The sequence below is a fragment of the Polyergus mexicanus genome, unplaced genomic scaffold (genome assembly GCF_030449975.1).
Source record: "Polyergus mexicanus isolate NDT 795.1 unplaced genomic scaffold, iyPolMexi1.0 SCAF_4, whole genome shotgun sequence".
Lineage (NCBI taxonomy): Eukaryota > Metazoa > Arthropoda > Insecta > Hymenoptera > Formicidae > Polyergus > Polyergus mexicanus.
Genome location: NW_027223324.1, coordinates 4,708,175 through 4,727,401, shown reverse-complemented (window position 1 = coordinate 4,727,401; position 19,227 = coordinate 4,708,175). Strand labels below are relative to the sequence as shown.

General features: G+C 32.7%; 2 protein-coding genes across 5 annotated transcripts; one reads left to right on the top strand and one right to left on the bottom strand.

Moving 5' to 3' along the window:
• Positions 1-273: 273 nt before the first annotated feature.
• Positions 274-9,063, bottom strand: LOC138932595 (ATP-binding cassette sub-family G member 4). 2 transcript variants are annotated; one of them, XM_070294576.1, is made up of 13 exons: positions 8,934-9,063; positions 8,593-8,839; positions 8,369-8,436; positions 7,727-8,123; positions 5,243-5,360; positions 3,908-4,091; positions 3,488-3,633; positions 3,145-3,383; positions 2,562-2,821; positions 1,871-2,039; positions 1,464-1,720; positions 1,088-1,242; positions 274-901 (listed from the first exon to the last, which is right to left on the bottom strand). In XM_070294576.1, the coding sequence occupies exons 4-13, from the start codon at positions 7,845-7,847 to the stop codon at positions 712-714; spliced, it is 1,839 nt and encodes a 612-aa protein (XP_070150677.1). In that variant the 5' UTR covers positions 7,848-8,123; positions 8,369-8,436; positions 8,593-8,839; positions 8,934-9,063; the 3' UTR covers positions 274-711. The 2 variants fall into 2 exon arrangements, with proteins under 2 accessions (XP_070150677.1, XP_070150678.1); XM_070294577.1 differs by having other exon boundaries at positions 7,727-8,118.
• Positions 9,064-9,344: 281 nt separating this feature from the next.
• LOC138932212 (uncharacterized) lies at positions 9,345-17,257 on the top strand. 3 transcript variants are annotated; one of them, XM_070293812.1, is made up of 11 exons: positions 9,345-9,509; positions 10,561-11,348; positions 11,426-11,631; positions 11,773-12,134; positions 12,229-14,702; positions 14,905-15,087; positions 15,190-15,489; positions 15,576-15,767; positions 16,031-16,144; positions 16,236-16,328; positions 16,481-17,257. In XM_070293812.1, the coding sequence occupies exons 2-11, from the start codon at positions 10,575-10,577 to the stop codon at positions 16,580-16,582; spliced, it is 4,800 nt and encodes a 1,599-aa protein (XP_070149913.1). In that variant the 5' UTR covers positions 9,345-9,509; positions 10,561-10,574; the 3' UTR covers positions 16,583-17,257. The 3 variants fall into 3 exon arrangements, with proteins under 3 accessions (XP_070149913.1, XP_070149914.1, XP_070149912.1); XM_070293813.1 differs by having other exon boundaries at positions 10,558-11,348; positions 16,986-17,257; XM_070293811.1 differs by having other exon boundaries at positions 10,558-11,348.
• Positions 17,258-19,227: the final 1,970 nt, after the last annotated feature.

Here is a 19,227-nt window from a genome sequence, read left to right as displayed (position 1 = left end):
AAAATAACATACACTTTTTATATACAAACGTATAAATGTTTATTACATTTTTTACTAAAGATTACACAATAAATTTTGCATATTGTTAACGATAGACTCGAGAACACTCTTTTCATGGTAAATTTTCACAATAAATATCTTATATGATTCTTACATAACATATATATATATATATATGCAGTTTATGACACAACATAAAATTTAATATTCTTTTAAAAGAACTGCTTTTTTTTACTGTTTTATCAAATATAAATTTTTTAGTCTCAAAATTTGTCTTTTTAGTCACATTCAGAAAAAAAACAGCATATTATATGATGGCGGAACTTCAATTCTATTCGCTTTGAGATGAAAATATATATTTTGATTAATGGAATTTTATATTAAAGTTAGATAGAAATTCGATCGAAAGTAAATCGTGATGAGCACGATAATATATCACGATCAAATTTAACAAATCAAATATGCATGTATATTATTCGTTTATCAACTATAATAATTATGCAATAATTATAATTTTCTTGCGTACATGTATATTACAATATATATTATATGCATGTATATTACATAAGTGTGATATAATTGCTTAGATTTGACAAGAGATAAGTCAGTCTTAATGAGTAGACCCTCTTGGGACCTTTTATTTACACAAATAGCCCGCCACACGTATTTGCAATACTTATATAAAGTTTTTCCCTAAATTACATTATATTACTATATGTGTTTCTTAACTCTTATGTTCAATATAATATATGCTACAATATCCAAGGTAATACACATCAGTATCAGTACTGTAATATTGTACCAGTAGTTTACGTGCTCCATATCCAGTTCCGTGAGAAGCTTTTCAGGGATAGCAAAATGACAATAATCCGCCGAGCATTTCAATTTTGCTCGATCGTAGCTACGATTATAAATTATATTTTAATAGTTAATTTAAGAGATAGGAATTTAGTTTAATTTTACTTTTTATAGTTATGTTTAAATATATATAATTTAGAATACGTAATATAGATCTATTGAAAATGCCGTAGGGATTAACCGGTCATCGGCTGTCAAAATATCAAGGTAAAAGGGAAACAGATCTTACCCATAAATCGCTGTCATGACTCCCTCAAAAGCGTATCTTAGAAACGACATGTGAAACAGCCAATGTAAATAGGGATGTGCATCTTTTAATCGTATGAAAAAACCGCTAAATATCAAGAACGGCATAATCACAAATGGTCCAAAAATTACGCTATTCTGAAATGAATTATTCAACAATTTATGCATAAATTATATATATAAACAGGAGATGAATTCACCAGTCATACTTTCTTCAATTCTCTCAAGATAAAAGGAAAAAGAAAGAAAGTAAACAATATATATGGTCTATTACTCCAATTTCGTTAGAAACTCTTTCTTGACAAAAATGTAAATTTATAACGATAAATTAACTTCGAAATAAAAACGAATGAACAAACCTGAACTTTTAAACCAGATCCTACGATAAGCCCGGCCGCTTGACCGACCAGACTAGTGGCAAAACACATGAGCATATATAGTCCAAGTCTTCTGCTTTCGGGAAGCTGATCGCTCATGTAATACACTACGATGGTATAAATAAACGTGGCAATAAATTGGACGAGAAGATCGGCCAATTTATTCGCCAGATAGTACGCTCGTAGTTTGTACCAACGATTGAAATGCTCGCGCGTAAGTATCGGTAATTCCAAAGGAACTGCGCGTAAAATTTAGTGATGTCACATTTATGGCGATACATGGAGAGATTTATATCACTGTATAATATTATCAAATCATAATATTATCAAATATAATGCTTGTTGCTTTTGTTGAGATTAAATTGCGCTAAACGCAAGTAAAAACTTACATGAGATCATTGTAGCGCTAAACGCGTTGTACATGAGAAACATAATGTTGAAAAACAACAGATTAAAATTGTCTAAAGCGTAAGCGGCATCCTGACCGATTTTGAAGTATAAAGTGCCAGTAAGCAAAGCGATTGCTAAGTGCATTGAGATCCGTGAGACTGTTAAGACCTAGACAGACGAGAATTTGAAAAAAAGAATTTAAAATTTATTAATTTATTCCTACTATATGTATATTATCGATATTATCAAATAAATTATATCGATGCGTTAATTAATCGATTGTATTCGCATGTTGTAAGATCTGACACAAATTACCTCGATTTGACAAAATTCTCAAATACTATCATTGTATACAAGCCAAGTATAGTAAGCAAATTTTGTATATCTTTCATTTCAAAAAATTTTCACTTGGAATAATTAAAAATTAGAATGAGAAATTGTTGAATTAAAAATAATAGTATCACAGAAAATATCGAACGTATTATTTCAAAATTAATTAACATATTAATCGCAAATTATATGATAAGTATAGTTTTAAATAAAAAATATTTTAGTAAATCGATCGTATATATATTAGCATCTATAATCTCTTTTTTGCTTATTTATTTATTTAACTAGACACTTATAAAGTTCTCTCTTGCGTAATATGATAAAGATATAAATAAGACTCGTAATGTACAGTAATGTTACCCTATCGCGAATTAATCTAATTGCGTTTCTCTTGACAAGAACGCAAAGTTGCTTCCAGGAACTGGCGGCATAATGCGGTGTCTGTTTGAATTCCGTTTCGAAAGAATATAATCTTATAGGAGCGTTTTGTTGCGGGATAATAATTTCTTCGTTCGAGTAAAAAGTTTTCGTTGACCTCCATACATTACTTTTACCATTCTCGATCGATTCGACTAGCTTGGATATGTGAGAACCATAATCGCCATTGCATATTTCCATCACTGCGGAAAAAAAGAGAATTTTAAACTACAAATTAATTTATTTGCGCATAAAAATTATTTGCGATGCATCCTATAAACTACTTATGTATAGCACGTTGAATCATTTGATTCACATTTGAGAAAAAAATATTTCGGTTCTTCATTTGCACAGCGCGAATTGGACATCAATTAAGAGGCAAAATTCTTTCGCAGATAATTTACAACATATCTAATTATATTAATTGTATAATAAATTATATATATATACATATATTAGAATATCAAAGAGTGTATCGATTTTTTATTCATTTTATATAGAATCTATTAAATAGCTTAAAACTTACAGAAATCAACGGGATTATAATGTGTTGGACAGTGTAATCCTAGACTACTTAAATATGGTACCAAATTGTGTGTGCTGCCTGTGTAAACGCAATTTCCATCAGCGACTACGTAAAGATGATCTATCATGTTGAAGAGCGTCGCGCTCGGTTGATGAATCGTGCAGATTATAGTCCGTCCCTCTTGTGCTAATTGTTTCAAAAGCGCTAAGCATTGCTTTGAAGTAACGCTATCTAAACCACTAAAAAGAAATAACATTCAAATACAATCGTAGATACAATATTGATATAATAGATATAATCAAAAGATAAAAAATAACAGACGAGATAAACTTCCGATATGTACCTCGTGGGTTCATCGAGGAACATGACTGGTGGATTATTGATTAATTCGAGCGCGATGGCGAGTCTTTTTCTTTGACCTCCGCTGAGATTGCCGGTAAGCGTGTAACGAGACACATCGAGACCCATCACTGTTAATATTTCGTCGATCTAACGTAAAATTAATAAACTATTGTGATTTATGAGAGCGTTGTTACAACCGCATACCATCTATTAATTGCGAAAGGTTTATTAAATTTTTTTTATTTTAAAACAAGAAAAATCGTCGCTTCTCCGTGGAAAACAATTATTATATATATATATATATATATATATATATATATATATATATATATACATATTTCTCTCTCATATTGGATAACTTCTTCACCAAGAAAGATGTTCCTTAAATAATAATACGTTCGACATGTTGAAAAAAATTTACCTTCTGCAATTTCTGACATCGGTTCAATTTAAGTTTGAGATCGGCGGCGACGAACATTGCTTCTTGCACCGTTAGAAGCGGTTGTAGATTGTCATCTTGCATTATATAGGCGGATAATTTTCGAAATTCCGACATATTTCTTTCCCGTTCGTTCAACAGGATCTTGCCGGTGATCGAAGTTGTCCTGAGATATAATAATCTGTTGCTGACTTGTATGTATATATATAATTCATGTATCAATATTTATTTATATATTATACGGCAATATATAAAAATTTTAAATTAATAATTAATTGCCTGATTAATAAAAATTAATACATACACAAATACATACACACACACACACACACACACACAGTTATCACTATTATTATATTCGAAGAAATATGTATATAGAGTTTTGTAAAACTGCCCCCTTCCCTCCATATAAGTCTCATGTATATCTTTCTAATTTCTTTTTTAATGAAGGTAATCTAATCAAGTTATATTTAAGACTGTATAAATGTATGTGTCATATACAGCATTCCTTAACCAGAGATAACGTACGAGCAAGAAAGAAGATAAGATTGCGTATAAGAATTCTCAAGAGAAGGAAGAAGGTAGGAGCGTGGAAAAAGATAAGGACACGAGCATATTTATGCGTTGGAAACACAATAAGTCAATCTCTAAGCATCAAATAGATAACTGCACTTGAAAAGCGGATCCCGACATTGATATCGACTGATGACAAAGGGTATACCACATGCGACCTTGAATGAGGCAAGTTAGTGCATGCGACCGAACGTGGGTGATTCGATCCACCGCCGATTCTTCGCAAAAACTAATGATGAACAAATGATATGTAATAAGATGCAGTGTCTTGCAATGCGTTCGCACGACCTCAAAGCCGAATAGACGAAACGATAATGAATGATTACGCGCACAGATAACGCGAGATACAATACTGTTTTAAATTAACATGTTCGACAATATCTTCTAGTCACTTTAGAAAAGTTCGTAACACAATCATTTATCGACAAAGCCAGAAAGGTATATTTTATTAATTTTTTTCCCCTCGATATTCGTTTGCTTTGGGACTGTTGAGTCGTTTGAACGAAAGAGATCTCGGTACGTTTGTCTTCCTGATATTGCATTGCTAAATTATTCACAAGAAAGATAGAAAATAAAACTTCGCAAACTTTATTAATATTTTATGAACTCGTATGAGATGTATCAGTTATATAAATTCATTAACATGGTGTACGTCTTTCTGAACGGCAATTTGATGATTGTAAGCGGACGAATTCCGTCATGAGAGATTGACCAGGATGTAGTATATAAAGCGCTTATACTTACGTGAAACCTGCCAAGACATCCATTAGTGTAGATTTTCCAGCGCCCGAAAGACCCATAATAGCCGTAAGTTCGCCCGGTCGAAAATCGCCATTAAGATCTCGCAGTAATTCTCTTCTCTCTACAAAATAAAATAGATGGTCATTCTTTGTAAAAAGATGTGCAGCAGCTGATAACTACACGAAAAAATAACGTTGATATTTTACGAGATAATATTGATATTTTCACTATGATCAATATCCTAATTGTAAGCAAATAGTTGTATCCGAGGTGAAAGTTTCACCGAGTAAAAACGATGTACATTTATGGAATAATAATATTATCCGAACAAAAATTTACGATAAATATCGTAATTGATCGTAATAATCGTAATTAATCATTTAACTCCTTCAATTTAATTGAATAAAAAATCTTAATATCTAATCAATTATGTTAAAGATCCGTTAAATATTCCTCTCGTTCTCAGTATGTTTCATAATTAAAGTGTCGCGAGTCTACGTCGATCTAGATTAGCGCTTGATTTATGATCAATAAATTAATAAGGAAACAATAAGTCTTTTGGCAATTAAATGCACCGACATTTCGAACCGGAATCTGATCTATGCGTTCGTTGTAAGTAATAAGAGTAATGCCTTTGGCATCTTTGTCTAATTGCTCTTAAGAGCTCTTTATCTACTGTGTTGCTTATTTTACTCTTTATCAATCCATATACATGATTTATGTTTTTTATTACGTTAACATTTGAAGAAGAGACGTGTTTGACGTGTATGATCTAATTATATTCTACATCATAATTAATCAATTTGCACATTAGATGTGAATTTTACTTTATGTGCTTGCAATACCAGAAGATAATGTTATTTATCGTTGTGTTAATTAATATTGTCAGATTACTAGTATTTAAATATGATGAACATATGATAAGAGCGTCATTCGTTCTAATATTGTAACATTTTTAACATTTTGTATATTAATATTAGTAATATTTGTATAAATATCTTTTACCCTCTTGAAAAAAAAATATATAAATTAATTTCGAATTGTCTCCGGAAATTTGTGGATCTTCCGCAGCTAGAGAAAAGTGATTTTTTTATCTCGACGATGTATACAGAGTGGTCCACCCTTCGAGGCCACCCTGTATAATTAAACACTCCAATCTTAAGATTAATAAAGCATACGTCATATCTTGCTACACTTTAGAACGAAATAAAATAAGTAGCTCACATGTACATAATATGTATATATATATATCTTATCAATTTTTAAGTTTTTCAAGAACTCCCAGCAATGATCGACGTGTCTTTTTGTATTTTATTTTTGACAGCAATTATTCGCATTCGGATTTTTATCTTGGCTTTTATACTTATGAAGCAAGCGCGTGAATGTGGAATTTATTATCTTTCTCCCTATCAATATATATCATCGTCTAAAATCATGTTGATAAAATTTCGATCACTCGTTTGTTATGACTGATTGTGAAATGTGAAGGTTATTTTTTCCATGTAAGTTCACTCTTAAACAATTATAATTGTTTATTTGAAAAATGCGATATATTTACATCTTTTTCTTTATCATATTATATTATGTATATATTAGAAAAATTTATCGTTATTTTGTTATTTTTATTAATATTATTCTAATTACGCGTGTGTTTGATTTTATTTGCAAAATTTAATTTAGAATTCTTTTTTTCTTAGAGATAAGTTTTATGTACATATATTATTCTCTCATATACCATATACGGGTCGTAAAAATTGTTTACCATATTGCTTCTATTAAGAGTTATGATTGCTATATCTGATGTCATGTTAATGCGCGTACGTTAATGCACAAAAAAAATACGAAATTTATGTGTATGCAAATGTAATTATACATATGTTTTCAGACGTACTAATATTTTAATCAATAACATTACAATTTTAAATAAAATTGATAATTAATGCTCAATGCAATTTGCATAATTCTTCCTATCTTATTATTAGACTAGTCAATGATGTTTTTCTATGAGTTGTTTATTTTTTCAAATATATAAATTTTCTCTCTCTCTCTCTCTCTCTCTCTCTTCTGCTTCTTTTTCCTATCCTCATTCTTATAAAAATATTAGTTTTTAATCAATCGATTACATGATAATTGATTACATGATCATACGTTACGGTATAATTTAAGCACATTTCATAGGAAAATCTATGTTTATTTATGTTTATTTATTTTTTTATTTATGTTTAAATTACACATTTTATTGCGAAGAAAATTCCTGCTGCTTTTGTAATCATAGCAAAGCAATATTGTAAAAATCCAGCAATTTAGAACAATTATAATTATTGGAATACAATGCTCCCACATGTTGCGGATTAATGCAACGAATTCGATTACAAACACACGCGCGCGCGCGCGCACACACACACACACACACACACACACATCCACGCACATTTGTATATAATTTGCTTGATATAATTTTATCGGTGAATTGAAATTTATGTATACCCTTGGTCAGGATTCCACGCCGTACGCTGTACGATATATCCTCGAAGAGCAGATAGAGCGATCTGTCGACCTCCGTGCGCGATCGATGCCTCATCTCCGCGAATTCCACCTCGGCGCTCATCGTCAATCCGTTCGCACGTTCCAGGTCGCCGCCACCTTCCACAAGAGAATTTTCTCGCCGCGCGTTTTCCTCGCGCGCGCGAATGTATATTCACATCTCCTTTGCGCGCCCCGCTTTCTCTTCCGCCGACCGGACTGCCAGCTGCCAGATGTAAACTCCACCGTCGTTCGATTCTACGCGCGCCTTTATCAGTGCCCACCTGTTTATTCGTCCGCGGCGCCGGCGCGTATTGCTCACGTCTCAGGCGCTCGAGTGATGACGACTCGAAATTCTAATCTAGATGAAAAAATAAAAAGATATATCAATCACAAGAAGATGGACAAACATTACGTATTGATATTCCATTGTATTTTTTTGGAAAGAGTTGCATTTGACGTTACATGTTCCCGAAATCGTTTGGTCAACCACAAAATTAGGACCAAAGCGTCAGAGATCTTCTCGTTTTGATTAGTCAATCGAACGATGCAACTCTATCTGAAATACTGATTTAAATCACTGTATAATCACTGTTTTCATTTTACCTTAGAGATGTAGAAATATCCCGTGAAACGACATTCCCTCTTCGTTTGATCCACGACCATAATTCCCGCTGAAAGCACGAAAATCGACGAAGATGATCAATATTCTTGTTTTCTTGTGCGATAAGCAAATATAACGATTACAAAATCCATATATTATTAAAATTTAGTAGACCAATGCTGTGTTATTCCATTATCAAAGGTCGTGCGTTATCATCGCGACTCACCTAGATAAGATATTAACCATTTTCAAGAATGTCTCGCGTCTCTTTGTCTCGTACAAAAATACCGCACGATGAACTTGAAGTTTGTCTCAAGAAGAAGTGATTCTTCTTCCTTCCAGATTCATTTCTCGATAAGAGGCGGAAATTCACAGCCAAAAAAGCGCCTAGCGAAAAGAGCGCGAAATTTTTTCTCCCTCGAAAAACGCGGGGGAGCTTGCGATCACGTGATGTGACTTTGCCTGCGTTCCACCTGTTTCGCGCGCGAAAGAGACAGAATGACAACTGGTGAGTGAAAAGGATACGCGAATTAATACAGTAATTGATAGGAGAGCACGATTTCTTACATTGAGATTTCCAGTAAAAAGAGATACACGTAAAATTTATTATAACAGATTATTTCTCCTCATCTTCCTTTTGTGACAGTGTGACACTGAATGCCGGAAGTTTGACCGTCTCGTTTCCAGGATAAAAACGAGCGAAAAAATTAGAATCCCTCAAGTAATATTAATATTATTAAATGTAATTAATATTATTATTATAATATAACAATAATTATGAATGTTATTAAATACAATAAAATTAATATAATTAATATTATTATTATTTAATATTATAAATATTACCAAGGATTCTCTAGCGAAAATTGACTCAACATCCGCCTACGCTGGCCTACGTGACAAACGGCGAATATTCGAATTTGGCACGCCGTTAGCAGATGTCGCTAGCGGTCGCGAAAGCGACGCGAGCGCCACCTCACTGCGCGTACGGCGACGACGCTGCGCGGCTCATCCGCTGCTGCATCCAAAACCCGTGTGTGTTGTGTCAAAAATCGTGCGCGATTAACTTCGATCGACGGGGCATCTCTTCTCGCGAAGGACGATGCTACTGATACAGGAGAGGTGATCCTACATCGGGCGTGTGTAAGTACCCGTCTGTAATAAGCGCTCGCCGCAAGGGCGATTTGTTATCCATCTCGTCTCTCCTCGAGTGTCCGCGCCGCGATCACGAGTCCCCGATCGAGGCCCCGTTGTTTCGTCATCCCCTGGTTCGTTCCCGATCGAAAGATATTCCGCAAGAGGAATAAGGTAATCGCGGAACAAACATCCGCGATCGAGAGTCGAGGGGATCCCTTGTGTCGCGCGAGGGAGAGAATCCCGTAACAATAGATAACTACCATTTTGTTTATGGATCCCCTTTCTCTGCTCCCCCTCCTTCTCTGCCGCCCTCACACACGTTTCGTTCTGAAAACATCGAACTTACCTATGATTTCAAAGTGTTACCGGGGAAATAAATCGCGTGCATCCATTCTTTTCGCTTTTTTTTTTCCTTTTGCTCGTTTTTCTCTTTCTTGCCTTCTACGTAACTGCTATCCATTTTTCTCGATATTTTATACAATTGCTTCACGTAATTTGAAGTCTTTGAGACGTACGGTTACCCACTTGCGTGTATATCGCGTACGAGCCACGATGAATGAAATGCATCGTAACGATCGTTTATATACATCGTAACAGAAGTGTTTTTCAATATACATATAGATATTTAACGAAGTAATTGCTAAATCGAATTAAAATGATGCTAGTATTACCTAAATAGAGATCAATAAATTTTTGTACGGTGTCCATTTTCGATTTTTTTAAGGAATATAACGAATTATTGCTTTTGTAATATAAGAATATAATTACTGGCGAAATTGAAATAAAATATCCTAAAATTTTCAGGAGTGATATATATTTTTTAATATATTAAGAAAGAAAAGAGAAAAAGAGTAGTTTTTTTTTTTTTTTAACAAATTTTTATGGCATATACGCATTATGCATTTTTTTTATACATAATTACATGAAAAGATAAAAAAGAATAATAATACTATAAAAGTAAAAAATAATTGCAGTACTACTAAAGTTATTTAAAAATTATTTTTGATTACTATATATTTCATTAGATATTTTTAAAGTTATCATTGATTTGCAGCAGTAATAAATGCAGCAATGGCAAATAATTCAAGAGGAATACCTCGCATACAAGTCTTTCGACCGACGTATGAAGAATTTAAAAATTTCACAAAATATGTGGAATATATGGAGAGTCAGGGAGCTCATAAAGCTGGCTTGGCAAAAGTGATACCACCACCAGAATGGGTCCCGAGGAAAGAGGGCTACAACCTAGATGCTCTAGATCTCACTATTCCAGCGCCAATCTGTCAAGTTGTCACTGGAAAGCAAGGCCTTTATCAACAGATCAATATTCAAAAGAAATTAATGACCATCCAAGAGTATAGTAAATTGGCTAATTCCGAACGTTATGCAACTCCTCGTCACTTTGATTACGAGGATCTGGAAAGGAAATATTGGAAGAACATAACGTACGTAGCGCCGATATACGGTGCAGACGTATCTGGTTCTTTGACCAATCCAGAAGTAAAGGAGTGGAATATCAATCATTTGGGAACGATTCTGGATTATGTTAATAAAGACTATGGTATATCCATTGACGGTGTCAATACAGCTTATCTGTATTTTGGAATGTGGAAAACCACATTTGCTTGGCATACGGAGGATATGGATCTTTATTCTATAAATTATCTTCATTTTGGTGCACCCAAGACATGGTATGCCATACCTCCGGAACACGGACGAAGATTGGAGAGATTAGCTAGCGGCTTTTTTCCATCGAGTTATCAGAGTTGCCAGGCCTTCTTGCGTCACAAAATGTCTTTGATATCCCCTCAAATATTAAGACAATATTCCATTCCATGTAACAAGGTAAGTATGTCTCCATTTATGTCACAATCATAAATTCCAGATATTGTTCTTAGCTACTTTGGCTTTCATTTTTACAGATAACGCAAGAAGCTGGAGAAATAATGATTACATTTCCATATGGTTATCATGCTGGTTTTAATCATGGATTTAATTGCGCTGAATCCACCAACTTTGCAACACCTAGATGGGTAGAATATGGGAAGAGAGCTACACAATGTTCTTGTAGTAAAGATATGGTCAAAATATCTATGGATACCTTTGTCAAACGCTTTCAACCAGAGAGGTATGTAGATACCTCTTTGCCTAAGATTACTTAACAGTTTTATATGATTATGTACATAACATGCACTACATATATTGTATGTTAAAATATTTATTATAGTAGACTATTGTATACAACTTGATATTAATTCCGATAACATAGGTATGATTTATGGCTGCGCGGTGAAGATGTTGGTCCCCATCCTGAGGATCCTAGACAAACCGCTGCACCAATGCCATCACAAATGGATTTATTGTGTAACAACAGTAGCAATGGTCAATTACCACAGAGCTATCTGAATGCAGCGCCAAAAAATAAGCGTCATATGATTCATAAAAAAAAGATTATAGGCGCCAATCCTGTTGTTAATATGGAAGAACTGGTGAATCGTGCGGATATACCTCCGGATATTAAAAAGGCTTTGCAAGATCTCGAATTTGAAGAAATAGAGGAGCCGATAGATGAGCCGGACGAACAGCAATTGCAGGTTCTAGAAGATATCTGGTTAAAAGCAGGAGAAATGGGTAAAATATTGTACATTTTTATTTTAATCAATCTAATAGGTATAGATCCAAACGCTTTTTCTTTTTTACTAATCTAAAGTATTTTTTATTTTAGATGTTGATGAGGCATCTGTGTATGATGATGGTTACAATCGCAAGAAGAGCAAAAAGAAGAAGAGAAAGCAAAGTGGAAGTAGAGAAAAAAAATTAAAGATTGAATCAAAATCTAAAAAGGAAGCCAAAGTTATTGATACACAGAATGTGGAAGTGATTAAAGTTGAAATAAAAAGTGAAGTTGATGACATAAGTACTTTTGAAGATATGTCCCAGGAAACTAGCGACGAAATTCCTGTGATTCAAGGAAGTTATAATGATAATATTATAATAGAAAATGATCCTGTGGAAGATCCTCTTAAGATAGATTTTCCCGAAGTTGTCGACAAGTCTATCAAAAGGAGAAAAAAGCATTTGAGTCACAGTGGGCAGAAGAAAATAAGATTGAAACATGCATTCAAAAGTAAATCCAGACATGATAATATATCACTCTATACTCATGCATCGACTTTAGATGTTTCAAATGACAATGTGCAACATAGAAATATGGTGCTATCTGATCTTCATAGCATTCATACTGTAAAAGATATATCTAACAATCAAGGAAAAATCAATACATTACCTGGAAATATTATTTCACTTGGTAATGAGCTCAGTATGACAAATGTAAAGGATAAAACTACCATAAATATAACCAATAGTGGTCAAATGACAAACTTTGGCTGTAGTGATGACAAAGGCACTGAAATATTAATGAACAGTACAGTTGGAGATAGAGCGATAAGTAGTTTGTTGAAAGATATCAAAAGTGACACTTGCAAAACAATATGCCCTATGAATAGAAATCATGATACTATAGTACAAAAAATTTCTGAATATCAAAATGAAAGTACAAAAGATGTTATTCATGTGAAACAGGATACATATGCAAAGCTCAAAACTGCAGCAATGTCTAGAGAACATGGATCGATAAAACATAAGAATTTGATAAAAGCGCCTCGATTAAGCATACCGTTACATTTATCATCAAGAGTTTCACAGCCTGAAAATGCTACTATAAGTCAAACAAATTCATTGAACTCGACTGCGAGTATGAATGCATCAAATAATACGCTTTTATCAGAATCGGAACCTGCTACCTCATCTGCAAGTATAATATATCTACCAAATACAACTTTCCATCACTCTAATCCTCCGATTTTGCAGAATGAATTAGAAGTATCACACATTGGAAATGATAATACACCTAAAAGTATACCGCAGTTGGAGGATTTTTCACACCAACTTCCACCTGGTACTGCCATTACTCCAATTTCTACTTCAGAAGGCAAATCTTTGATTTTTAACAATAATCCCTTTGTGAAGTCTTCGTTGGTATTTAATCAGCATAGTAATCTGAAAAGACCATTGGGAAAGGTAATGTCTACAGTGGATAATTCCAAGGAATGCGCAAAGATATTCTGGAAAAACAATCCGTACATTTGTCATTCGGGAGACGTTTCTCCCCCAACTCAAGCGTCTACTGGCACCACGGTAAATAAAAGTGGTTTTATCCATATTCAAAAATTTCAAACGCACGTATTACCACAAACAAATACGTTTATATCTCCCGCCATGTGTAATTATTCTCAAATCGTGCCTAATAACATGATGTATTTGCAAACTGCCACTGCGTCAACTGTTGCGAATTCTGCGTATGCAACTGTTCCAAACAGTTCAAAACAAATTGCCACCAAAAGTACATTGCGCCAAAAGTCGCAAAAAGGGCAAACATCGCGTAAAAAATCATCTTCGAAGAATTGCAAGTCGAACAATAACGCATTTATGAATACGTCTCGAACAAATATCGCAAGTACTTCCATCGGAACGCAAGTTAATCATCCTATCGACGTGCCTGCATTAACCTATAATGTGTCTAATGCGGACAACGTTCTATCGCGAGTTATGAATGCACAAAGCACTATATATCCAAATGTGCATTCTTCGATTGAAAAGAAATCGGCTTTAGATGATCTCATGCACCCTAGCGAGAGCGAAAATATATCAAACTCAAGTATATCCGACAATAAAGCGCAGCTACCAGGTTTTATAAATACGGCAGTTAATATTTATCCACATTTATCCTCATCTAATGTGAAACAAACACAAATATCTATCTTGAGAAAGAAGCCTAAAGAAAAGTTAAAGAAATCTACGACGAGGAAAAAACAAACAGCGACTGTTGTCCCTACGATTGAAGTTACAAGAGATCAATCAACCGATACAATATCAACGCAATCCACGGATGTGTCGCAATCCAGTGGTAATTCTCAATCAATTACGTCAATGATACCGGGACACATTTCGGAGATGATTTACCCAAATATACCAAATAACGATCTGTTGAAAGCGTTCAATAATTATTGGAGTGCTCAAGTTTCTCATTGTGCAATATGCGCCACTTTTGCCTCGTGTACGAGCGGAAGCAGCAGGGTAATGCCACCTGATTGGAGGTATTGCCAATCAACCATGTTACCTGAAAGCACGCCGATATGGGTGAGAAAAAAAATGTTTAATAATTATTAACTCGTTTCTCTCTTCAATTGAAGCCAATGTAAATGTACACAATAAATTGCGAAGATATATTATTGAATGAATAATTTATATATATATATATATATATATAAATTATATTATGTTAATTATATTAAATATAATTATATTATAAATTATAAATATATATATATATATACATCAGGTGTCCGCCACTATTTTTGCGGCCAATTCCAAAGAACAGGCTGTCGAGCCGGAAAACAACAAACTCTTACGATGTAGAGAATGCCACGTGACTGTTCACGCGTCCTGTTACGGTATAACTATATTACCTAAGGATATCCGAAATTGGGCCTGCGACAGATGTAAAGCCGGTAGAAACGATGTGGTACGTGTTGAAAAATCTGTTTTTTTTTTTTTTTTTACTCTCTCTTTATCTCGTTAAACATGCGTTTTGTCTAAATCTCGCTCTATTGTTACGACAAACTAGATGTGTTGTTTGTGCCCGATGTTCGGCGGTCCTTTAAAACGTACTAGCGATAGTCGATGGGCACACATCTTGTGCACGCTTATGGTACCAGGAGCCACTTTCAAAGATGCCATAAATAAAGATCCCATCAACGTATTGACAATTATGGAGGACTCGTGTCACAAGAAATGTTGCTTTTGCGGACAGGATGGTGGAGCATGCTTAAAATGTAATCAATGTACCAATGTGTTTCATCCGTCTTGTGGTCTCGCAGCGGGTGCCACATTTATTATACCGGTATACAACTCGCAGGAACTTCAGGTACAATACAATCTAATAATCGTAAGATACACGATTACACGAAATTGCACGGTAAAATATTAACATTTAATCTACGCCATCCACAGGTAACATGTAACGGACACGACGAAGGCAAGGAAAAAATACCGCAGATACGGCAAGGTGAAGTCGTTTGGGCAAAACATCGAAATACCAGATACTATCAAGCCAAAGTCGAGTCTATTCAGGATATTCTTTTCTACATGGTTACATTTAACGATAACAGTTTCAGCGATGATTTGTTTCCCTCTGACATAATCGTAAGTTTTTGTGCAGTCTATTTTGTCAAATTATTAACTCAATTTCTCTTTCTCCGTCTATAGTTGTATAGTTTTATTTCTGCTCTATTCTTTGTCTGAAGCTTATTAAAATAAAAATTGTTGTAAAAAAAAATATATATATTTTTATAAATATATATATATATATATTTTTTTTTACAACAATTTATATATATATATAAATATATGATATTCTTTGAAAAATATACTTTATGAATATATTGTACTGAAATTTCTCTGTTTAGAATTATGATCCTGGAAATACACCACCACTCGGAGCCGCGGTGACTGTAAACTGGACAGATGGACAAACATATGATGGTATCTTTGAAGGTACAAATCATCGGATAATGTTTACTGTAAGTAAAAACTGATATTATGAATATAAGATTTGAATATAAGATTAATCGCTTAATTATTAATAACGAATTGCGCAATCTTTCTGTTTAGGTGATTTTCGAGGACGGTTCGCAACTCGTTTTAAGGCGCAACGAAATTCACAGTTTACAAGAAGATATGCCAAAAAGAGTGCGCTCTCGTTTGGTGAGTTTAGTCTGAGATTACTATCATAATGGATAGCATCTCTATCAACGTGGTTTATTTCATTCATTTTGATATATTTTATCCTTCTTTTGTTTAACACCTACGTTATATTCTTATGTTTATTTCTCTGTTTTTCTGTTGGTTTATTAAAGTCTGTTGCGACTGAAATGAAACACCGATCTCATCTTTATGGTACAGAAGATGAAACGGAGGCGCAGAGAAAAGTCAAACATACAGTGAGAACTTACGATTGAGGAGAGATATAACTTTTAAATATAAATAATTATTAAGTAAAGACAGTATATAAAATCCTATATTGTAAATAGTAGGCATAAAAATTCTATTTTGTAATTGTAATTTTATGTATCTTCTCCTTAATAATTTAACTTCAATTTTCATCAGGTATAAAAACTACTTTTTTTTATATATTTAATCATTTTTGTTTTAATTAATTAATGTTTTCAATAAAAATTATATGTCTCATTCATGTTAAATTATTAATTTGCAGTATTGTGTCTATAATTGTAAGATATATTCCATATACAAATTAGGCTATTAATATTATTAGTATTATTTATACATATATATAATATAGGGTATGGCGGGATTATTTGAATAGGATAAAATTAATTTTCAATTTTTTTACAATTGTTATAGCGCCACTAAACAAAGCATAAACATTTGAAAGACTTTCCATCGCATCGCTCAAATAAACAATACAGCATCTCTCCAAGCACGTGCGTTAAATCTTAATATTATTCAATAAAATGCTTCGCTATTCAAATTGCCTCGCTGTATTCTATTTATAACTGCTGTTTCGACGGCATCAATGAAAGATATTTAAGTATTGCAGTTTTGGACAAAATCCTTTCGGCCTACTTCGGAAACTAAATTGTACTTACGAAAAGTGTATTGTTTAAAAAAAATAATTTTGAAACATAAATTTTTTAAATAGAGAAAATTTATGATTTTATTCTTTTTTTCTTACTTTCACAGGAAGAAAACATCTAAATTGTAAATAAAAATTGCAGATTTATAATTATTAGATATATCTTTAATATCTTTTTCATTGATGGCATCAGTTCATTTAAATAGATTGTGTATCGATGATGTGTTTCTCAACTTTTTCAAATATTTGGGCATCACTGAATGATGAAACATTATTTGTAAATCAAAGTGTCTTGCAATTTATAATACAAGAGATTCAATGTTTAATATCCATCAAAATATAAGTCAGAAAAATTTTAAAAACGATGCAACAATATAATACCGTACAAAAAAATGATACAACATATATCAATAAGGAACAAATGCCAAAATATTTTTAAAGTGTACAAGTATCTGTTTTCTTTCCATAGTAAACAATGCGACACGATTTTAATGATATTATAATTAGTGTATTATTTTATTTAAAAAAATATGTCAATATTTAGAGTTGCAATGTTGTAATCGTATTATACAAGTCTTGTGTTTGTCAAAATTAAATATCTAAACAGTGCTGAAAAAGATTGAAAGAGTTTAACAATTTTTTATAATACTCGAGATATTTTTGAAATTATAAATTATAAATAATAAATTTCTGTCAATAATTCATCATTTTTTCACTTACATAATGTAGAAAATCCATCCAAATAGAAATCAATAAAATTCTTCAAAGAATTGGGGGAGTGATTATCATGTGTTATTTCTATTATTTTATCATAGAGAATTTTTTATTTAGGGGAAAACGATAAATTAAAACAAAAATTATAAAGTTGTTTTATGTCGTCTAAAAAATATTTATTCCAATTTTATTAGAATTTATATTCACATTCAATGATGTATATAAAAATTACGAAGTTTTAACATGTATATTAAACATGCAGTTTCACATCACAATTTATCATCACATATAATATTCCATAAAATAATAATGTAATGTAATGTAAATTGCTGCAGATCCATGTAATTACCATTGTGGAAAATTGTGTACATTGTTAAGTCTTTCATTAATTTTATTTCTAGTCGTTATTTTTATTCTGTTTTAATACTTAAAGCTATAAGAGAAAATAAGTTAGTAAAAGATACAGTATTATCTTCCTTGTAGAAGCTACAATAGCAATATCACTCTTGTGCGGTTTATGGCACTTATATATATATATATATACATACACATACATATATATACACAGGGTGTCTTAGAACCTCCGTACAACACTTTATTAGCGTGTTCTAGAGATAATATAGAGTCAAAAATTTTAATACAAAAATTTTGAGGCTGCAATAATTTTTGAATTATAAACGATCATAGTTTGCCAATGATATCGCGTAAAACTTGCACGCTCAATCCTGTAACTACACTTATACGCGTATCGATTTGTCATCTGTTATTGATTTTTTCAAGTTAGATAATATTGATTTTTACTGCACAACTGATTTTATTTTGTCATTTCCTATGTATATGTGTATTACGCCTACATAAAATAAAAATCAGTTGTGCAGTAAAAATCAAGATCATCTAAATTGAAAAAATCAACGGATGACAGATCGGTACGCGTGTAAATATAGTTACGAGCCTGAGCGCGCGAGTTTTACGCGATATCATTGGCAAACTTTGATCGCTTATAAGTCAAAAACTATTGCAGCCTCAAAATTTTTGTATTAGAGTTTTTGATTCTCTTTTACCTCTAGAATACGCTAATAAAGTATTGTATGGAGATGTCAGACATCTTGTACACACACACACACACACAAATAACGAGCAACAGAAATATCCTCAAGAATTATGTTAATATACGAGTAACGAACAAGACTGCAATTATTGTTATGATTGTTATTAATACGATAAAAATAATTATTCTGTAGGTAATGTTTAGTCTTTTTAGTATGTGCTCTTTATAATTAAAAAATAATGAATATA